The sequence below is a fragment of the Rhamphochromis sp. 'chilingali' genome (assembly GCF_963969265.1).
Source record: "Rhamphochromis sp. 'chilingali' genome assembly, chromosome: 15".
Lineage (NCBI taxonomy): Eukaryota > Metazoa > Chordata > Actinopteri > Cichliformes > Cichlidae > Rhamphochromis > Rhamphochromis sp. 'chilingali'.
This window is the reverse complement of record NC_137942.1, coordinates 34,207,439-34,228,204: the sequence shown is the minus strand read 5'-3', so window position 1 is coordinate 34,228,204 and position 20,766 is coordinate 34,207,439. Positions and strand designations below refer to the sequence as shown.

The following is a 20,766-nucleotide window of genomic DNA, read 5'->3' as shown; positions in this document are numbered from 1 at the left end:
CTTCATATCCCAGGGGTCACTGCGGGTAGCCGGCGGTTGTGGGGACGCATTAGCTCACGCGGACAGTCTCTGGGAGTGCTGAGTCGAACATCCTCTGTGGCGTCTGGTCAGACAGAAACCGGCTGCTGGGTTTTACTTGAGTCGGAGATTAAACGGCACACTTGGAGTTGGGACGCTCTCCAGCATTGCCAGGGCTGACGGCGTCGTCGGGTTTCGGGAGGACGCTCGTGTGGCTCAACAACTGCGCAGCTCAAATCTCACGGCGGTGAAAATCCAACAACCACGATGGACCCGAGAGACACTGCCCCTGATTCCTGGGAACAAGAAGATGATGTGGAGGCCACGATCGACGGACAACTTGAATCAGCATTCACAACGCTAAATGTGAACGCTAAGCCATTTGTGCCCAATGTAAACGCCGCCGAGTTTGTTCCGGCTTTTGGCCTGAAAGCACACCCGGCAAACGTCGACTCTGCCGGTGAGTACAGGGGCACCACGGGGTTGCGTTAGCTAAGAGCTAGCAGTGGCTGGGCTGCTAGCTCATTAGCCGCTTTGCAGACACGCGTTCCGTGAAACGCGATAAACTAGCTGCTTTCCACGTTGTTCGGGTTATTAATCCTTCTCGTGGTAAGCTTTGCGCTTTGTAAGTTTTTCAACTTGTCACATCTAGCCGCCTCTTGTTCTGCAGCTTGTTAAATACTGTCATAACTGATTAAATAGTAACCACCCCAACCGGCGTTAGCTTGTTTCAGCCACCCGGCGGTAGCCAACTAGCATGGTCGTTAGCCGGCGTGCTTTTCACGTTTGAGTTTTGGGAATCTCGGTGTTTAGCGTCAGCGACGCCGTACAACCAAGAGATCAGTCATTCTGAGCAGTAACTGGAGCCGTACTGGCACTTTTCCCGGGAGTGTTTGCGGAAAGCTTAAACTCGTCACTGCGAACAAATTAGTAAGAGCGTGAGTATGAGTATGTGGCGTGACGTGGATGATCTGACGCACTCTGGAGACGATCACAGGAAAGCGTACATACACCACCTGCATCCATCCGCGGTGTGCCGCCCATATTGAGCCCCACACACGGGAGCTAAAACAGTAAAACTGTTACAGGTTCTGTCGTCAGATGGCCTCTGAAGATACAATGAGAGCTACTTGTGGGGCACAAAGACGGTTCTGTTTTCTAATTAAGCCAGTTGCAGCTTTAAAACTCACATGCTCTTCTTTTAAGATTGTGGAACAAGCTCCATTAAGATTACATTAAACTTAAATGTAACCATTGTTTCTCTTTTAGTTGCTGTTGAAAAGATGTCCACCATGGAGATGTCAGAAAGTGCTGGTATGTATGAAGTAGGGCTGAACGATTATGGAAAATAATCTAATTGCGATTTTTTTCCCCAATATTGCGATGCGATATGCGATTATTTTTTAAGGTCTTTGTCTTCTGTATTATTAAACAAAGACAAGCAATACATCATATAGTATGGCCAATACTATATTACATTAATTTTAAACTGTTCTTTCCTGGAAGACAGACCTCTGTTATGATGACATGAGGTGATGCATGAATTGATGACTGACATTTTTATTTAACTTCTTCAATCACAACAGTATATTTGAACATACACAATAGTTTATTTTTAGCTTACAAACATCTGAGCATAAAGTGCTGACAAGGAACCCTGGTGTAAACATTAAAATGAAAGTCAGTACAATGTGCAGATTGCAGAAATATACATAAAAAAAATCAGTGGCTTTACCACACTCAGTTTTTCGACATCTGTGAACTACTAGACAGTCATTCAATTAAAAAATAATATTAAATAAATAAAACTAATAAATAAAAAATACACACATCTTACTGATCTCTGCAGTCAGTAACATTACACATAAAGTGCAAACATAATAGCAATTGTATAAACACACACACAAACACGCCTTTAAAGTTTAAAGGCGTGAAATTGGACGGTCTAGTTCTGATCAGCGTCACCGCTGTCTCGGTGGAGTTTAATAAACTCGGCCGTCTGCTTCTTGCTATCTAAAATATAACCAGACACTGGTGTAAATTCTCGACTGTCTCATACTTCTGTTTAATAAGTTTTCTGTTTGACGTTTAGTCAGCTGTGTGAAAACCAAGGAGGAACCCACCCGGGGGATTAATAAAGTTTTATTTTATCTAATCTAATAACTTTAATCTCAGCCAAACCGATTTACTCACGAACAAACAAAACACTGAAAAAAGCCCAACAATAACATTTTTAGGTTGTCTAAGTGACTTATATATCACGTTTAACCCGAGGAGCGAAACTCCGCGGTGATCTGAAAATGATGTGCCGGGAGTTGTGCCGTTCTCGGCCGCATCAGTAACCCTCGAGCTCCCGGCTAGCTGTCGAGCTGGTGGGTAGCAGACGCCTCTGAAAACGTCGAAGCACTTTTGCAAATATGGGATATCTTGATAAACCGAGCAGATATTTGATGTTTACACAACTACTTTCTCGCCTGAAAATATGTTAAAAGTTTATTTTGTGACCCAGAAAGATTAGTATGAGTAATTTTAAAACTTAGTAGCGGCCGCCATTGCTGGAAACTGGAGTTTGGCTGGGCCGCGCTATGAATTCTGGGATATGGTAGTAATTTGGACAGCCTTCGGCGCGTCGCTGTGACGTAATCGGTCTACAAATGCGGCCTCAGGAGGATGCAGCCCATGAATTTGGACATGTCCAGAGTATAATCACAGCCTTTGCGGTTAGAAAATTGCACTTGATCATGTCGCGATATTATCACAAATGCGATATATCGTTCAGCCCTAGTATGAAGCGTGTTTGTGTGGGTCACTGGCTTCCCACTGTGGCACACAAATTGCGCACACACACTGCTACAGTGTTACATACAAGCGCTTACTGCCCGTGTTATTGTCCTGATATGTGCAGACTCTGGGTATGAAACCTTTGAGGATGCGCCAGTAGTCTTGGGGATGACTGTCTGTAGGCTGATTGGTTGAAAAGTGGGCCTGAACAGGAAAGGAAGTGTCAGCAGACTCGACCACAGAGAGAATTGAAGAGAGGAAAAAAAAAAAAAACCCTAAAAGATGAAAAATACAGTCAGTTGCCAGAGAAGAAACATGTGGTTTTTGTTTTTTACTCAGTGTCATTTCAACTCTTTGTATGTTGTAACTCTGCTGCTCTCCACTGATGGCAGAAGCAACAACAAGAGACTGCTTATTGCATGTGTTTCTGACACTGTCCCCTGGTTCTTGTGCATATAAGAGTAGCCCTTGTTTTTCACAAAATTGTGTGGGTGTAGGTTTTTGTACATGAAGTAGGTGATGGATACGGTTATTTTGTTACCTTGCTCTGAACTGAAAAGTAGCTTTGTCAAGCTAAGTGTGCCCAGTTGTGGTTTTTCAGGTAAGTTAATTTAATGTTAGATTTGTTGCCGAGATTAATCTTCATGTTTGTAGTGCTCCCAGTGTGCCTCACTCACTCACTCACACACACACACACACACACACACACACACACACACACACACACACACACACACCTCTGTATGTGTGTGTGTATATATCTATCTATATATCAGGGGTGCAACGATACTCGTATCGATATTGAACCGTTCGATACAGTGCGTTCGGTTCTGTACGCATATGTATCGAACAATACAAAATTTTTAATTTATTTTATCAACTTTCCTTCTGACGATGCTGTCTGTGTTGAGCGCTCAGTGAATCTGCGCTCGACAGTGCAGCCTAGGCGGAGTAGTCGAACGCAGATTCACTGAGCGCAGCGCAAGCTAGCGAGACAGAAGTTAAGCTCTCCTTGCAACATGGCAAATTGAACCTCCCCCACCCTCATTCAGATCTGGCGTTTGGAACTATTTTGGTTTTCATGTGAAGCATGACCCTGAAGGTAAGCGTGGACAAGGTACATGGACAAAAGTAAAGTAAAACAGTATGTTGGATGTGCCACGCAATGCTCAATTACATTGGTGTGAACTAGTGTGTTAGCGCAGTTAGCTCGTTAACATGTTGGCCGTCTAGCCCCACGCACGGGGCGATCCGCGGTAGCTCGTTAACGGAGATTTGCCGTGTTGTGGCGTTAACGTCATTTCAACGAGATTAACGCTGACAGCACTAGTGGGAACACAACGAATATGACTGCACATTTACGCCGACAAACAACAAGCACGCATGCTACAAACTTTACCCGAGTCATTTAGACAGCCGTTAGCACCTGATTCTCCTTATGGGGACCTGATATGTTTAATATGCTGCTGAGAATATAGCCCAGAAGAAGCGTATAGCATAGCTTTTATTTTGGAAAGAGCCATTTCTCTGTAACAAACTCTTTTCCAAAGATGAGTGATTCCTCAATCAGATAAATTTATTATTTTTTTATTACTTTGTTGTTTCAGCAACATTAAATTTAAAAACTGTACTTTTGAGTTAAAATATATATTTATAATTTTAATAAATGACAAATTAAAAAGGCATGAACAGGTTTTTGTATCGAAAAAATATCGAACCGTGACACCAAAGTAATGAATCGAACTGTGAATATATATATATATATATATATATATATATATATATATATATATATATATATATATATATATACACACACACACACACACACACACACACACAATACTTGTGTATGAGTACAATATTGACAATGACATTTATGCTGAATCAATCTCACACAGATTGATTCACACAGTTAGAACAGTTGGTTTCCTCTCCTTCACCTCGCAGCAGTGTTTGCTTCATGCATCTGCTACAGTGTGTTTCTTCCCGCGTACAGTGTTTGAGCAAACAGCAACTGACGTCTGTATTCAGTTGTAGATTAGCATCAGCTTGTCTTGTTTTTCATTGCTCTGTCATGTTCATTGGGAGTGTATTTCATTATCACTTTAGACACGCATGCAGAGATGTACTCTACATGAACATGTTTGATAGGCTCACATTGAATCCTCCAGTAACATCATTTGGCTTGTAGACTGACAAAGTATGTTTTTGATAAACCATATATAGATGAGGTGACCCTGAATGCTCCCTTAGTTGCACTGCAACAGGATTAGGCTGCTGGGGTTTCCCATGATGCACTTAGTGCATCTTCTTCAATCACCTTTTTTGCTCACTGTGTTTATATACCTATGCATTTAATCATTAATTCAAATTAATCTCAGACTCTTCCAGTGTCTTTTGTCTTGTCTCCCTCACCCCAACCAATCACAGCAGATGGCCCCGCCCCTCCCTGAGCCTGGTTCTGCTGGAGGTGTTTTCCTGTTAAAAGGGAGTTTTTCCTTCCCACTGTTGCCAAGTGCTTGCTAATAGGGGGTCACCGGAAATGTGTTTTTTTTTTTTTTTTTTTTTTTTTTGTTTTGTTTTTTTTGGGGGGGGGGTTGTTCTGTATTTTATTTTATTTTTTTATTTATTTTTATCTGTAAGGGAACATCAACCCATTCTGAGTGGTCTTACATGTGAGCCTACACGTGGCTTTGCAGTCCATCTTTTATGTTGTAGGTGTTTTCTTCCACTCTGGAGCCCATTTAAGCACTTATGGTGCAAGACACGGGTACACCCTGGACAGGTCATTCATACTCGCATTCAGACTTGGGGCCAATTTAGAATCACCCGTTAACTTAACCCCACTAACTGCATGTCTTTGGACTAGAACAGGACGATGTGGCCAAAAATATTTGTCACAATATATATTTCAAAATTTGTGATAACGATATAACTGACGATATAATTGATGCAAGACAAAATACAACTCCACATCTTTACTAGCACAAAGAAAACCCTTCCATTTATTGTCACTTAAACAAGCAGCTGTTTTTATGTACATTAAAGCTTTATAAAAATGTAACAGTGCAAATGCAAATTCCTTGCTGAAAGTTTAACCAAAAGGCATTTCCAGTGGAAATGGGCTGACATATCCTGAGCATAACCATGTATAATATCCACTGAAGTTAAAAAGAGGTGCTTTGCAACATTAAACTGCAGTGTGCCAAATAAAAAAGTCAAATATGTATTTCTCGGACCATAAGGTGCACGGGATTATAAGGCACATTAAGCGAAACAAAGCAGTCAGATAAATCAAACTTTATTCAACTCATTCTTCTTGCTTCCTCCACTTCTGTGCCATCGATTCATTAATGCTGTATTCTATCACAGCTGCTCTATTCCCATGTTGTTGCAGTATATTAATGACTAACCTCGTATTGTGGATGGATTATCTTAGTTGTTCTCCTGACTGAAGTTTGGTCCGTTTACAGCATCCTGCCATGCGATTGCATTTGTCTCTAACCATCAGGAACCCTCACGTTAACTTTCATCGAGTGGAAAAGTGTTAGTGTTCGTCCTCCAGCTTCACTGTTTATGCTAACACAGCTGTGTCGCTAGCGATCACGTAGCACATCATTATATACCAGCTAGCCCAACTTCAGTAACCCTACAAACGTCACTGCTGTTTAGTTTCCTGTCTTCATTTATGTTGGAAGTGATAGCAGAGCTGTACGTTTGATTTTTTTTTCAGAAATCTCTCAGTCAGAACATGCTATATCATGCTTAGGTAACTAGCGAGCTAACTTCTAACTCTGTTAAATGTAATAAATCCTGTTTTCATGGATGTCTGGATGTTAAACGTAATTGTTACACCTGGTAAAGCAGCAACGCTGATCATTCTGTTAAAGATGAAAGAATTTAGACAATTTTTAACTCTCAGTGAGAGGGCGGAGTTTAGGTCCCAGATTACTCTGATTTACGAGCACCTTAGTCAGACAAATACGGCAATAACGACGGCCACTTGTATGTTCTACAAAAAAAATGTGCTGTGTTGTGTATCTGACAGACAAACACCAAACCAGTTCCACACCACTGAAGTTGCAGCATTTTTACAAACAAGTTCTGGTTCATCCGTTTCACTCAATGATCCGCTTTCTCCCTTCTCATTCTCAGTCGCTGCCATGCTTTTTCGGCCATGTGCGTATGAAAACAGGCACTGCGCATGTGCGTTTTATCGTTATATTTTATTTTCTTATTGTTGCCCAGCATTGTACCGGTGTTACCGTGAATGGTATAATATGGCCCAGCCCTACTTTGGACTATGGGAAGCAGCCGGAGAGGACCCACACATGCACAGGGAGAACATGCAAATTCCACAAAGAAAGGCCCTAACCAGGTGGTGGACTCAAACCCAGAACTTTCTTGCTGTGAGGCAGTGGTGCAAACCACTGTTCCACCTTGATTGGTTTTATTTTATTTCCCCGTCGTTTTTAATTATGTTTTTTATCGCTGCCTTGTTCGGGCCCACTTTCCAGCCTGTCAACAATTGACCTGGCCACATCATCCATGCCAAGTGATGCACCGTTGATTCTTTGGGGGACTGCACATAAATATGGTGGTTAGGACTCGCCTACACCGTACTGTCCACACACAGTACAGTGAATCTTGAAGTCGTGGTGCTTGTTGACTGTACACATGGGGCAGTGAGTGAGGGCACGCAGAAATCTGTAGTGTTTGGTGCAAAGATTTTTCTGTTTATTTAGATCCATTGGTTGTACTCAGCTGTTCTGGAAATGTGAACATCTCCCATTACACTGTATTTATTCACGGTGCTGACACCTGTGCTAAATTTTAGGGACGTTCCTTGTAACTAGTCGTTTAAATGGGCAGAGTTCAGAGATATAACAGGAATGAATACTTGCTGTTGGCTCACCTGGTGTCTGTAAAGGACTAAGTATTAGGCAGCCGTGCGGACACAGACCCTCACAGTTCTGAAATTTTGCATCACAAGACGTGGAAATTGTAACCGAGGCTTGTGGCTCGCCTTCATCTTGGTCAAACACAGCTTGTGTTTGTGTCTGCACACACCTGAAGGTCACTGAGAATAAAGGAAGGACACATGGTAGGCATGCTGGTGTTGTAAACAAGGTTTCTACAACTTCAGTTCCAAAAATCTTGGGAGTGTGTGTGTGTGTGCGCGTGTGTGTGCGCGCGCGTGTGTGTGTGTGTGCGTGTGTGCAAGGAAAATAGTTGATCTGACAATCTCCTATTCAAATATCATTCACAGTAGAACATAGAAAACATGAAATATCTAAACTGAGGTATTTTATTTCATTAAAAAACAAATAAGCTCATGTTGAATTTGATGGCAGCAGCACGTTTCAAGAAGATGGGTCAGGGCAACAAGGAGCTGGAAAAGTGTTACTCATAAGAAACACTCGGAGGAACAAACTGTGGAGCAATTTCAAATTTTCCTCAGCATAAAATGTGAAACTTGAATCAACATCTATAGTCGATAAGATCATTAGAAGGTTCAATCTTTGTGTGCAGGGACGAAGCTTCGGGCAGCACTGCATTAAAAATGGGCACGGCTTCAGAAATCCCTGCCTGTGAACATGGCTCACCGTGCTGTCCACACATGTAGCTTAAAGCCAGACGTGAACATCACCCACAAACACTGCTGTCTGCAGGACGTTGGTCTGTGAAGCACTGCAGAGCCATCCTAGCTGCTTTATTGCAATAAAAAAGAACTGGGTCAGTTCTTGGTAGCTCTTGTGAGTTGATTAAAGTCGTCATTAAAATAGTGAGCGAACTATGAACCAGTCCTAGAAATGGTGATTGGCATGTTTGGGTCATAATGTATGACATTGCTTCAGGGACATGTTAATAGCAGGTCTCTATTTCTGTGAGGAACACAAATATGAACATAGATACTCCATTTTTCAATTTTATTTTATTCTTAGCTTTAAGAAGAATTTCCAACTGAGGTTGGCCAGGCAGGTTATTCAGCGTATGAGTACAAACGATTGTACATTGGACACCTTGTTAGCACTTCTGTCATACAGTACATGAGGAGATGACAAACTTGTACCTAACATCTCACAGTATGGCTTCTTCTCTTTTACTTTGGCAACAACACAGTGATGACTGCAGCTTACAGTAAACATGGTCTTTAAGCCGTTGCACAGGTTAGCACCCTCATACCTTTCTGATCTTTTAAATTAATACACTCCTGCAACATGACTGAGGTCTGCAGATCAAATGCTCCTGGCTGTCCCAAGGTCCAGGTTAAAGCACAGAGGAGATCAGGCCTTTGCTGTGACTGCTCCTTGTGGAACAAACTGTCACATCAGGTCCTCCCCAACATCAGACACTTTCAAAACCTGTCTGAAAACCCTCTTTTATTCCTTGGCTGTTAAGTGAATGAATGAGTTTGTACTTTTGTCTCATTTCTTACTCAAACCTTCTCATTTTATGCTTTTTGTTTTTATCTCTTTTGATTATCTTAAAAGTACAGCGTTGCCTTGGTCAACAGTTGCTGTTTAATTGCGCTATATACAGGGAGTGCAGAATTATTAGGCAAGTTGTATTTTTGAGGAATAAATTTATTATTGAACAACAACCATGTTCTCAATGAACCCAAAAAACTCATTAATATCAAAGCTGAATGTTTTTGGAAGTAGTTTTTAGTTTTAGCTATTTTAGGGGGATATCTGTGTGTGCAGGTGACTATTACTGTGCATAATTATTAAGCAACTTAACAAAAAACAAATATATACCCATTTCAATGATTTATTTTTACCAGTGACACCAATATAACATCTCCACATTCACAAATATACATTTCTGACATTCAAAAACAAAACAAAAACAAATCAGCGACCAATATAGCCACCTTTCTTTGCAAGGACACTCAAAAGCCTGCCATCCATGGATTCTGTCAGTGTTTTGATCTGTTCACCATCAACATTGCGTGCAGCAGCAACCACAGCCTCCCAGACACTGTTCAGAGAGGTGTACTGTTTTCCCTCCTTGTAAATCTCACATTTGATGATGGACCACAGGTTCTCAATGGGGTTCAGATCAGGTGAACAAGGAGGCCATGTCATTAGTTTTTCTTCTTTTATACCCTTTCTTGCCAGCCACGCTGTGGAGTACTTGGACGCGTGTGATGGAGCATTGTCCTGCATGAAAATCATGTTTTTCTTGAAGGATGCAGACTTCTTCCTGTACCACTGCTTGAAGAAGGTGTCTTCCAGAAACTGGCAGTAGGACTGGGAGTTGAGCTTGACTCCATCCTCAACCCGAAAAGGCCCCACAAGCTCATCTTTGATGATACCAGCCCAGACCAGTACTCCACCTCCACCTTGCTGGCGTCTGAGTGGGACTGGAGCTCTCTGCCCTTTACCAATCCAGCCACGGGCCCATCCATCTGGCCCATCAAGACTCACTCTCATTTCATCAGGCCATAAAACCTTAAAAAAACCAGTCTTGAGATATTTCTTGGCCCAGTCTTGACGTTTCAGCTTGTGTGTCTTGTTCAGTGGTGGTCGTCTTTCAGCCTTTCTTACCTTGGCCATGTCTCTGAGTATTGCACACCTTGTGCTTTTGGGCACTCCAGTGATGTTGCAGCTCTGAAATATGGCCAAACTGGTGGCAAGTGGCATCTTGGCAGCTGCACGCTTGACTTTTCTCAGTTCATGGGCAGTTATTTTGCGCCTTGGTTTTTCCACACGCCTCTTGCGACCCTGTTGACTATTTTGAATGAAACGCTTGATTGTTCGATGATCACGCTTCAGAAGCTTTGCAATTTTGAGACTGCTGCATCCCTCTGCAAGATATCTCACTATTTTTGACTTTTCTGAGCCTGTCAAGTCCTTCTTTTGACCCATTTTGCCAAAGGAAAGGACGTTGCCTAATAATTATGCACACCTGATATAGGGTGTTGATGTCATTAGACCACACCCCTTCTCATTACAGAGATGCACATCACCTAATATGCTTAATTGGTAGTAGGCTTTCGAGCCTATACAGCTTGGAGTAAGACAACATGCATGAAGAGGATGATGTGGACAAAATACTCATTTGCCTAATAATTCTGCACTCCCTGTAAAGAACTTTGACTTCTTGTGCAAATGCCTTAAGAGAGCCTTTGAGTGGCACAAGGCAGAGAAAGTAATGGTGGTGGAAGTGAGAAATGCTCTTTATTTTCATTTTTAAAATGAGCATAAAAAAAAAAAAAGATGTGCTTTGTTTGTCCGTGCAGCGCCCGTGGAAAATGGTGATGCAGAAATGACCGCAGAGGAGCCATGGGACCAGAAAGAAGTAGAACCCAGCGAGGAAGAGCCAGGAGGCGGCGTGTGCGTGGACCGGGGGCCAGAAGTGCCAGACGAGACCGCTCCAGAGATGATGGAGGAGGAAGAGGAGGTGCTCGTGCCCAAGGTTCCACCCACACAGCCGGATGCTCCCAAAAAGGAACACATCAATGTGGTGTTCATTGGACATGTAGGTTAGTGGAAAGTCTCGTTTGCTGTTTTGAGTTAGCATGTGTGAGTGTGACCGGCACGCATAACAACGACGGCTTTGAGATTTTTGTCCAAACATTTAGTTTGTTGGGGCTGTTTTCACTGGTGTATTAGGGCTCCGGTTGTACCCGCTCTGGTTGTTATTTACAAACTAAATCGCACACTTAGTTTCGTACGCACATCAGGTATGGTAAAAATGGGTTTATTACGTGGAAGGTGTAGGTTAGCTGATTAATATATGCTGCTTTTCCAGATGCTGGCAAGTCGACCATTGGAGGACAAATCATGTGAGTAGTAGTCTCCTTTTTTCTTTAGGTGAGTGAAGTTGCTTCCATCACATCGTGCCTTTGACATGTTCCTTTCATGTACCACAGGTATCTGACTGGCATGGTAGACAAGAGGACCTTAGAGAAATATGAAAGAGAAGCCAAGGAAAAGAACCGGGAAACCTGGTGAGTGGATGGTCTGCTGTGTCTGCATCAACATGGTGGTGTTGTGTGTCGAGCACATCGTAGAAACTGACTTGCTGAGAGTGACCACGAACACAGTAGCACTTTGTCTCAGGTTGTTTTTTTATTTATTGAAACTATCTTCAGGTACCTGTCTTGGGCTTTGGACACCAACCAGGAGGAGAGGGACAAAGGCAAGACGGTGGAGGTTGGCCGAGCATACTTTGAGACAGACAAGAAGCACTTTACCATCTTAGATGCTCCAGGTCACAAGAGCTTTGTGCCCAATATGATCGGAGGCGCATCACAAGCAGACCTGGCTGTGCTGGTGAGTCCAGGAAATGAGCAGTGTTACTGAACTTACCCCCGAGAAAAACACCAGAAAGTACAATTGTAATGAATTCCCTGTAGTTTACCTTTGAAATCAAATGCAGACGCTTGAGTGTATGTCAGTGCAGCTTAACGCTAAACTGGAAGTCGGCGTGTAAGTCTGCTACAGAGAGCTGTTGGTTTAGAGTGTGTGTGTGTGTGTTACAAGGACTAATAGTATAGCTGAGACCACTAACTGCGCTGATTGAGGGTCTTTACGTGTACCAAAGGGATGCAGCTGCTCCTAACAGGAGCATATCACTGTGCGCTTCATAGTGAGCAGGCTTACACGTATGAGACTTGCTGCGCTCACTCGTACTCAGCTGGTTTAAAGAACGCCCTGAAGAGCACTGTAGCTCTTGTACTGCTCTGAGTAAATGAGAGGAAGAAAATCATTGCTGTGTATGTAATAGGGGCAAATGATACCACAGTGATGACGACGTCAGTTTTATAAATGCTGCTGTTTGCAGGCAGTATTTATTAGTAAGTGAAGGGCTTTCTCCACCCTGCTGATGACGCACTACATTCAAAGTGTGAGTCAACTAAAACACAACATAGTTCAGCATAGGGCTGCTCAATTAATCGAATTTGAATCACGATTACGATCTGGGCTTTCAACGATCATTAAAAATGACTGAGCCGATTATTAGCCCCTCCCTCGTGCTTTACTCTCGCGCTGCTCCGTGTGGCAAATTGAGCGCACCTCTCTGCATTTCGAACATACGTCACAACAATTAAGAGCAGCGGTCTCCAACCTTTTTTTGCACCACGGACCGGTTTATGCCCGACAACATTTTCACGGACCGGCCTTTAAGGTGTCGCGGATAAATACAACAAAATAAAACTAGTACCGGTACCGAAAAAAAGATTTATTCATAACACACATGAAAAGACCCAGGAAAACCGAGTAAACGATAAAAGCGATAACAAAATAACACTGAAAACCGATAAAAACCCTGAAAACCAGACATTTCACACCTGAGCCTCAACGCTCGCGGCCCGGTACCAAACGACTCATGGACCGGGACCGGTCCGAGGCCCGGGGGTTGGGGACCGCTGATTAAGAGGACCCGAGGGAAGCTCGGAAAGCTAAGCAGAAGTTATTTGGAGAGGAGAGTGACTGCTGTTGGTTGAAAAGAGGTAAAAAAAAAAACTTCAGTGGTGTGGAAACATTATGGGTTCAGTCAGACGTGGATCAAGTGGACACAGTGTGTAAACTTTGCTACAGTGTAGCTGCACCACAGAGCAACACTGCAAAGTTCACTAAACATAGAAGTTTACATTTTTCATTGATTTTTATATTGTAAACATTTGCACTGTTATCAGTATTTGCACTGTTTTATATTATTTTTTGACAATCTTTAAAGTCATTATTCAACACGTTGTTATTGTTAAATAAATATCGTCAAATAATCGAGATCTCAATGTCAGTGAAAATAATTGTGATTATCATTTTTGCCATAATCGAGCAGCAGATGTTTTCTGAGAATTTGGAGTAAAAGTATAACACAACTGCGTAACATGGCAGTTTAACAATAACTAAAGGAAGTTAACACTGTAACTCATTAGAAGTTGAGGTGTTATCACATACTAAAGCTGGAAACTTTTCTGCCTGAGTTTTTTAGCCAGCTGTCCTGTTTTCCCGTTCATCGTGGGCTCTTCCTGTCAGGCAGCAGCTGGTGATCCTTGCTTGAGTTATTTGTTTGCTCCTGGTTGCACATCATCAGCTAACTCTTCCTTGCAATGCCTTCACACCCTGCCTGTGTTTTTGCCTCAGGTGAAGAGTTTGGTTCCATCTTTATTCAGTATAACAAACCTCTCAAAAACATCTGTGTCCATAGTTGTTCGTACACACTCCCTCTATAGTGTTTATGAAGGAGTATCTGTGCTTAACATACTTTCCCTCCAAGTGCTCCAAAGTATGACAGGATTGAAAAAACGACACTACTAGTTACTGAACCCTTTAAACTTGGACAAAGTTAAAAGTATAAAAATGTCAGTGCTCAGAATTATTCATGTTCATAACCCTGTGGTGAGCTGCTCAGTGTGTGCCGTCCTTACCATGTGACAGCTGGGATAGGCTAAGCTCTAACGTCTTTATTGTTTTGTTGTTAATGCATTTGTGTTATCTGTTTCATGACGTTACACCAGGCTGTAGCACAAAGTGAGTGAGTGTTTTGTCCCACAGGTGATATCTGCCAGGAAAGGTGAATTTGAAACCGGCTTTGAGAAAGGTGGACAGACACGGGAGCATGCCATGTTGGCCAAAACAGCCGGAGTCAAGCACCTGATAGTTCTGGTGAATAAAATGGATGATCCTACAGTCAACTGGAGCCTGGAAAGGTTTGGACACTGAACAGCAGCTAAAGTCTGCATGTATACATATACACACATGTCTTTGACTGGCTTACACTGTAATCTGTAATTAGAGCATTAGTGGGTTTACTTTTATTAATAACAATAGTAATGTAATGTTTAACACTGTCCTGAGTCGTCTCATGCAGCGATTACTGGGAATCCAAATTCTCTGTTCTGCTGGCCTCTACATGCTGTTTCAGTTTTACTTCAATAGGAGTTTGAAATAAATGCTTCTTTATTGTGGGAGACTGAATCAGAGGTTAATTCAACTCATCCTGTCAGCATTTGACCTCACTGGTGCTGCACATGCCACATTGTCCTCCACCCACTGCTGATACATGTGGTGGTCACTTTGTGTCATGCTGCTGTCCTTTGAAGAGGTTTACATCCACCCTGTCTGAACCCGCAGGTACGAAGAGTGTAAGGAGAAACTGGTGCCATTTTTAAAGAAAGTGGGCTTCAATCCAAAGAAAGATGTCCACTTCATGCCGTGCTCCGGGCTGACAGGAGCCAACCTGAAGGAGCCCGCCAACATGTGCTCGTGGTACACGTAAGTATTGCTGTGTTCCTTTTTGCACCTGTGGCGACTGAAGAGATCAGGCAAACGAGTTAAACACGAGGAATCGTTTTTGTTTTATATTGCAGAGGTCTACCTTTTATTCCACACTTGGACAGTTTGCCAAATTTTAACAGATCAAGTGACGGTCCTGTAAGATTGCCGATCGTAGACAAATACAAGGTAAGGGTCTTTCTCATTTGCACATCTAAAAGCTGCATTACAGTTTAGCATGATTAGATTTAACCAAGAAAATTGGTTAATTCTACGAAAGGGTGGAGCTTTTGACAAAGGTTAACAAACCAAACGGGGAAAGTTTTTATGTTTGTGCGTTGATACAAACTACATGTTCTACGTGACACAGACTGCGTGTAATCTTGACGGGGCGTTGTGAGCCCCTGCAGCATGATGTCATGCAGCGTATACAAACCAGAAACCTAAAATCTGAACAGTTACTGATTAGCTGGTTAAAGATTGACTCTGAATCGGAGCACTTCCTCTTAGCCGTCTCTGCTCTGCACAGAGTTGAAGGAGCGTGCCATCTCCCAGCATTGAAACATCATCTCAGCATGAAGTCTGACAGGCACATATGCGCTGCAACCCTGAGCTTTCCTAGACATTTGCTGACAGAAATATTAAAACATGAATGTCCGATGGAGTCCACACTGAGATTGACCGGCCTCCAGATCGTCCCAGTGTGTCTGGCATATGATAGTCTGATGCTCTCATGGCGAGTGAGTGGCCACCTCTCGTCACAGCCGCTCTTTCTAATCGTTTGCTGCCACATTGAACTTGGACATGATGTCCTGCTGCGGTGGAAGTGGAGACTTGGTCAGACTGATAGATGCACAGATTCTCTCTCAGCTGCTCTGTAACACTCTTTGTCTCCACCAGGACATGGGCACTGTGATTCTGGGCAAACTGGAGTCTGGCTCCATCAGTAAAGCACAGCAGCTGGTCATGATGCCAAACAGGGTAAGAGATCTTCTTCCATAAGCTGGAGCCAGGTGAGATTATTGCTGCTGCTCACTGGCTGTTTGCCTGTAGTTAAAATTAGAATTAGAAGCATGTATTCAGATGTAATAGGCTGCATGAAACTAACGGGTATAGAGTTCTTAAGGAAAACAAACTAGTGATATCCCATGTAGGTCCTTGCCAGTGTCACCTGTTTTGGTGTGGGGATGTGGATACACGTCTCTGTTCTGTCTCTTTATATGTGCAGCATGTGGTGGAAGTGTTGAGTCTGCTCTCTGATGACGTGGAGACGGACGACGCAGAGCCAGGTGAAAATCTCAAGCTGCGACTGAAAGGCATAGAGGAGGAGGAGATCCTCCCGGGCTTCATTCTGTGCAATGCAGAGAACCTGTGCCACTCAGGGCGCACGTTTGACGCGCAGGTTAGTGCACGTGGACGCTCTGCTGGTATTACAGGGCCCATCGACACAACATTCACAGCAAAACGCTACGTCCACGATGATTGAGCATGCATCGAGACAACGTGCACAGCAGCTGTTCACGTGGTCCGCAATGAATCTCAGGCTTGATGCCACAAGACAGTTGTTGATGTTAACAGTGAGAAAATGTTGTATGGGCAGCCTTATCCTGATCACCGGAACTCTTTCCTCTGCAGATTGTCATCATTGAACACAAATCCATCATCTGTCCAGGTTACAATGCAGTCCTTCACATTCACACCTGCATTGAAGAAGTGCAAATTACGGTAAAACCTGATGCCAGATTCACTTTCTCGATGGTCTTGAGCCCCGACTCATTTCTTTATATTTAAAATATGGTCTGGATCAGGAGCTCTCCAGGCTGATGGAACGTCTTTCAAAGTTGTGGACATTGGCTGCTTTTTCACTCAGTGTAAATACCTGACCGTTTTCACAGGATTTGTTTTTGCTTAAGCCGTTTAACACTGACCTGTGAATCATTCAAGCATAACAAAGATTCTGTATCAACACAAACACCAGTGTAGTGGCCTCACAAAACGGGCAACTCACCAAGGAACCAATTTGGGCCTATTTAGCCTCCTTTTCATTAGTACCTACTCGGATCGATTTCAGGATTTTTCCAGTTGTACCTGTTTGGCCAGAGTTCCAATCGATCCAAAGAGGTACTAACATGCGATGTCATCAGACTGCACGCCACCAATTGGCTGGTCAGTGGCGTCACTGACCGCTCACAAGCCATGAAAGCATCTCGTTCACGAAAATCCAAACCGCCATTTTTTTATTCTTTAAACCAGGCAACAAGAGAACTGGCTACAAAAAATAACACGAGGTCCTCAAGTGTGACAAAAAGCCACAGACCGGGATCACACCGGCCGTGTTGCTATAACGACAACTACGCACATTAGGTGGTACTCGATTGTAACAGGTAACTGTCAGTCTGAGTTGGGTAAAGGCGAGTGATCTGAGCAGGTACTAATGGAAAAGGGGCTTTTCTTACTAGCAGTCTTTAAAAAACCAAAACCCCACATAATCTGTTTCATTATGAAGAAGGCCAAAGACAGCACGGTTAGACAGGCTAACAAGGTGATCCCCAAACAGCTGTCAGCTGAGAGCTTGTTGTAAAAAAAAAACAAAACTGTTGTCAGAGTTCAGGAGGGAGGTACAGCAGTGATGTTGGTTCGGGCTGCACTGGAGATCTGATCAAAGTTATTGGAATTGAAAAAAGTACCTTCAGATTGGCAGCAGCAGTGATCCCAGACACACTGTCAGTGCAGCAAAAGCATAATTAAGCCAAAACACACAGTGGAAAACCATCGGTTATGGACTGGCCTTCCCAGAGCCCAGAATCCAACTTTATTGAGGAAGTGTGGGATCATCTTGACAGAGAACAGGGAAAAAGGCAGAAACGTCCAAAGAAGAGCTTTCAATGTCCTTCAAAAAGTCTGGGAAACTGTTCTTGAACATAAGAAATGACAGAGCTGCCTCAGAGTGCATGTGCTAAAGAGTAAAGGTGCTCACACCAAATATTCACTTACATTCACTGAAATTCTGCAGTGTGTTTGCAAGCGTTTGTCTTTATCCTAGCAAAATCTAAATGAGTGGTGGCTCAAGACTTTTGGACCATATATCTTAATCTGTCCAAATGTTATACATTTGGTTTAAGATTGCTACAAATCCACATATGCTGCTTGGGTGCAGGCCTTAATCTGTCTGGTAGACAAGAAGACAGGAGAGAAGAGCAAGACACGACCACGGTTTGTGAAACAGGACCAGGTGTGCATCGCCCGTCTGCGCACAGCAGGGACCATCTGCCTCGAGACATTTAAAGACTTCCCTCAGATGGGACGGTTCACCTTACGGGATGAAGGTGTGTGTGCATATATATCTATCGTTCTATCTGTCTGATAATGTAGACGGTAACGAGAAAATCACTGCAGCTTGTGACCAGATCGAAGTCATTTTAATGATTGAACGGTCTACAGTTGTAACTGAACACAGTCCCAGTAGATGCAGTTCAACAGTGTTGAACAGCAGATTAGGTTCCAGCTGATACAAACACATTGCAATTGGAAAATCAAAGACACAAACTGTGCTGCTGTTACTGCACAGCTGGCCTTCATTCAGATACAACTCAGTATATGATCTCAGTAGAACCATACCACACTACAGAACACTGTCATTTAAAACATTAAAGAAAGGAATCTCTTTTTTTAAGTCAAACTTTGAACACACATGGTGATCTGTGTCGGCAGAGAGAGAGCTTTGTTTGTTAATTGAAACCTTTGACTTTAGTCTCAGCTAACCTGGCTTTCTGGGCTGTAGAGTCTGTGGGATTAAGACAAAGAACTTTTAAACTAGGCCTTAAGCAGCCCTTCAGTTCAACCACTGTCTGAAAGACCTTTTATGGCGACGTCATCACCAAACAGATGGAGTCGGGCACGCTGGTTTGTCCTCATTGGGTTGGGCACACTGAGTGGCACAATCGGTTCATGTCTGCAACATGTAATCGGCACTACGTTATGCAATAAAACACTTTTCACCACATGCACCCCAACAGGTGCATCACAAACGTAAGTGATTGGGAGTCCTGGCATTCCCTGATACGTCTGCAGGAAAACTAAATTGATATGTGCAAAATAAGTTTCAGAGAGAGACGGTTTTTTTCTCCCCCCCTCACATCTATGAAGTGAAGCTCATTTGGGGGGGGGGGTGTCTCTCCCCTCCCCCTGCAGACAGGCTGGCGGATGTTCCTGCTCATGCTTCAGAGAGAAACTGGTGTGATGTGCTAGTGACAACCAGCTATGTGGTAAACTGGTTGGATGTGCACAGAAAACCGCTATTTTATTGCTGATTGCGTCGTGCAGACATCAGCTCTGCCATCTGATTTACTGCTCGGTCCAACGAGGATAAATCGGGTGTCCCACTTCAGGGTGTGGGTTTGGTGATGCAGCTCAATCTGCATCCATAAAAGGCTCTGTTGTAAGCAGCTGGTTTAAAGACTCATCAACAGTCCTGCTCGTTTTTACTATTCGACTCGCAGCACAGTACACAGGTGTACAGATATACAGAGCATCTGTACTCGCAGTCAGCCCTGTGTGCATGAGGCAGCCACATTAGGATTTCTGCTTGCCTCAATGTCACTCACAGCAGGAATTACTTGCATGTATATGGAACTCATTTTTCCCGGTCTGAGCATCCTACATATAATGAAGCAGAACTCCAATAGCAGAGCCGTGTTAGGACTCACGCAATATTGAGGAGTGTTTTCTTTGTTGGTGTATGTTCCAGGGAAGACCATCGCGATCGGAAAAGTGCTGAAGCTGGTGGCTGAGCGGGACTGAAGATTGACGGCGAGTCTAAGAGTCTGAGTGAGGAGGAGCAGGCGGAGCTTGGTCTTAACCCGCCCACACTGTTATCAGTGGTGACAGCGCCTCCCTGCACGCCCCCTTTCTGCGTGCTGAAGATCAGCTTCAGAAAAAGAAACTCATGTGAAAAAGAAACATGTTTTTAAGCAAATGACAAACCAAGATGATGTCCACACGAGTCGGCTTTCTCATATTGAGAGCTCAGCTATGCCATTCTGGGTTAGCCCTCCCTCCACCTCCCCCACCTCCTTACTCTGGTCTGCTTATCATACATGATTTTTTTTTTCCCCTCCACTTTTTTTCTTTCCATAAATGACAAATGGCAGAATTTATATCTGAAAACAGATGTGGACCAGGATTCTGCTCGGAGTGTAAAATGATTTTCACAGTAACTTGCAAAGGAAATTGAAAGAACTAAACAGTTGAAACCAAATGTTGATCTTGGGTGTACATGTTTCCCTCTGCTTTTACCCAGTTTTTGGTTTCTCATGTGGCGTTCTGGCAGTGTGCTTGAGCGTGTTCAAATGTTATCAAAGCAAACAAGTATGACAATAAAACCATAAATTGGGGAAAACTAAGCTTGTTTGTCAGGTGTTCAGCATCTTTGCTATTGCTTGACTGAAACTGCTTTGAAAGTGTATATAGATAGAAAGATTTTATTTTGTTTAATTACTGCAACGTGCAACACAAATCGACTCCTGTGGACCGAAACGTAGTCAGTGCTTCCAGTATGTACACAATGTGAACACAAAGCTCTGGGAATGTCGATGTGAAGGCTTGTCTGTTAAATTTGAGTTCGTATCATGGATAACGGACGGATTTAAAAGCTGAACAGGCCTCTGCTGTTTGGCCTTAGCCATGGCTAAGTTTGTGTAGAAGAGTGAAATAACCTCCTCTTGTGAGTGTG

General features: G+C 43.2%; 1 protein-coding gene across 1 annotated transcript; it reads left to right on the top strand.

Moving 5' to 3' along the window:
• Positions 1-23: 23 nt before the first annotated feature.
• On the top strand, positions 24-20,437 carry gspt1l (G1 to S phase transition 1, like). The gene is made up of 14 exons (XM_080905454.1): positions 24-478; positions 1,288-1,332; positions 11,051-11,293; positions 11,563-11,596; positions 11,684-11,761; positions 11,906-12,086; positions 14,316-14,470; positions 14,895-15,035; positions 15,131-15,224; positions 15,936-16,016; positions 16,264-16,437; positions 16,671-16,760; positions 18,193-18,361; positions 19,783-20,437. Exons 1-14 carry the CDS (start codon positions 286-288, stop codon positions 19,833-19,835), a joined length of 1,731 nt encoding a protein of 576 aa, XP_080761580.1. The 5' UTR covers positions 24-285; the 3' UTR covers positions 19,836-20,437.
• The last annotated feature ends 329 nt before the right edge of the window (positions 20,438-20,766 follow it).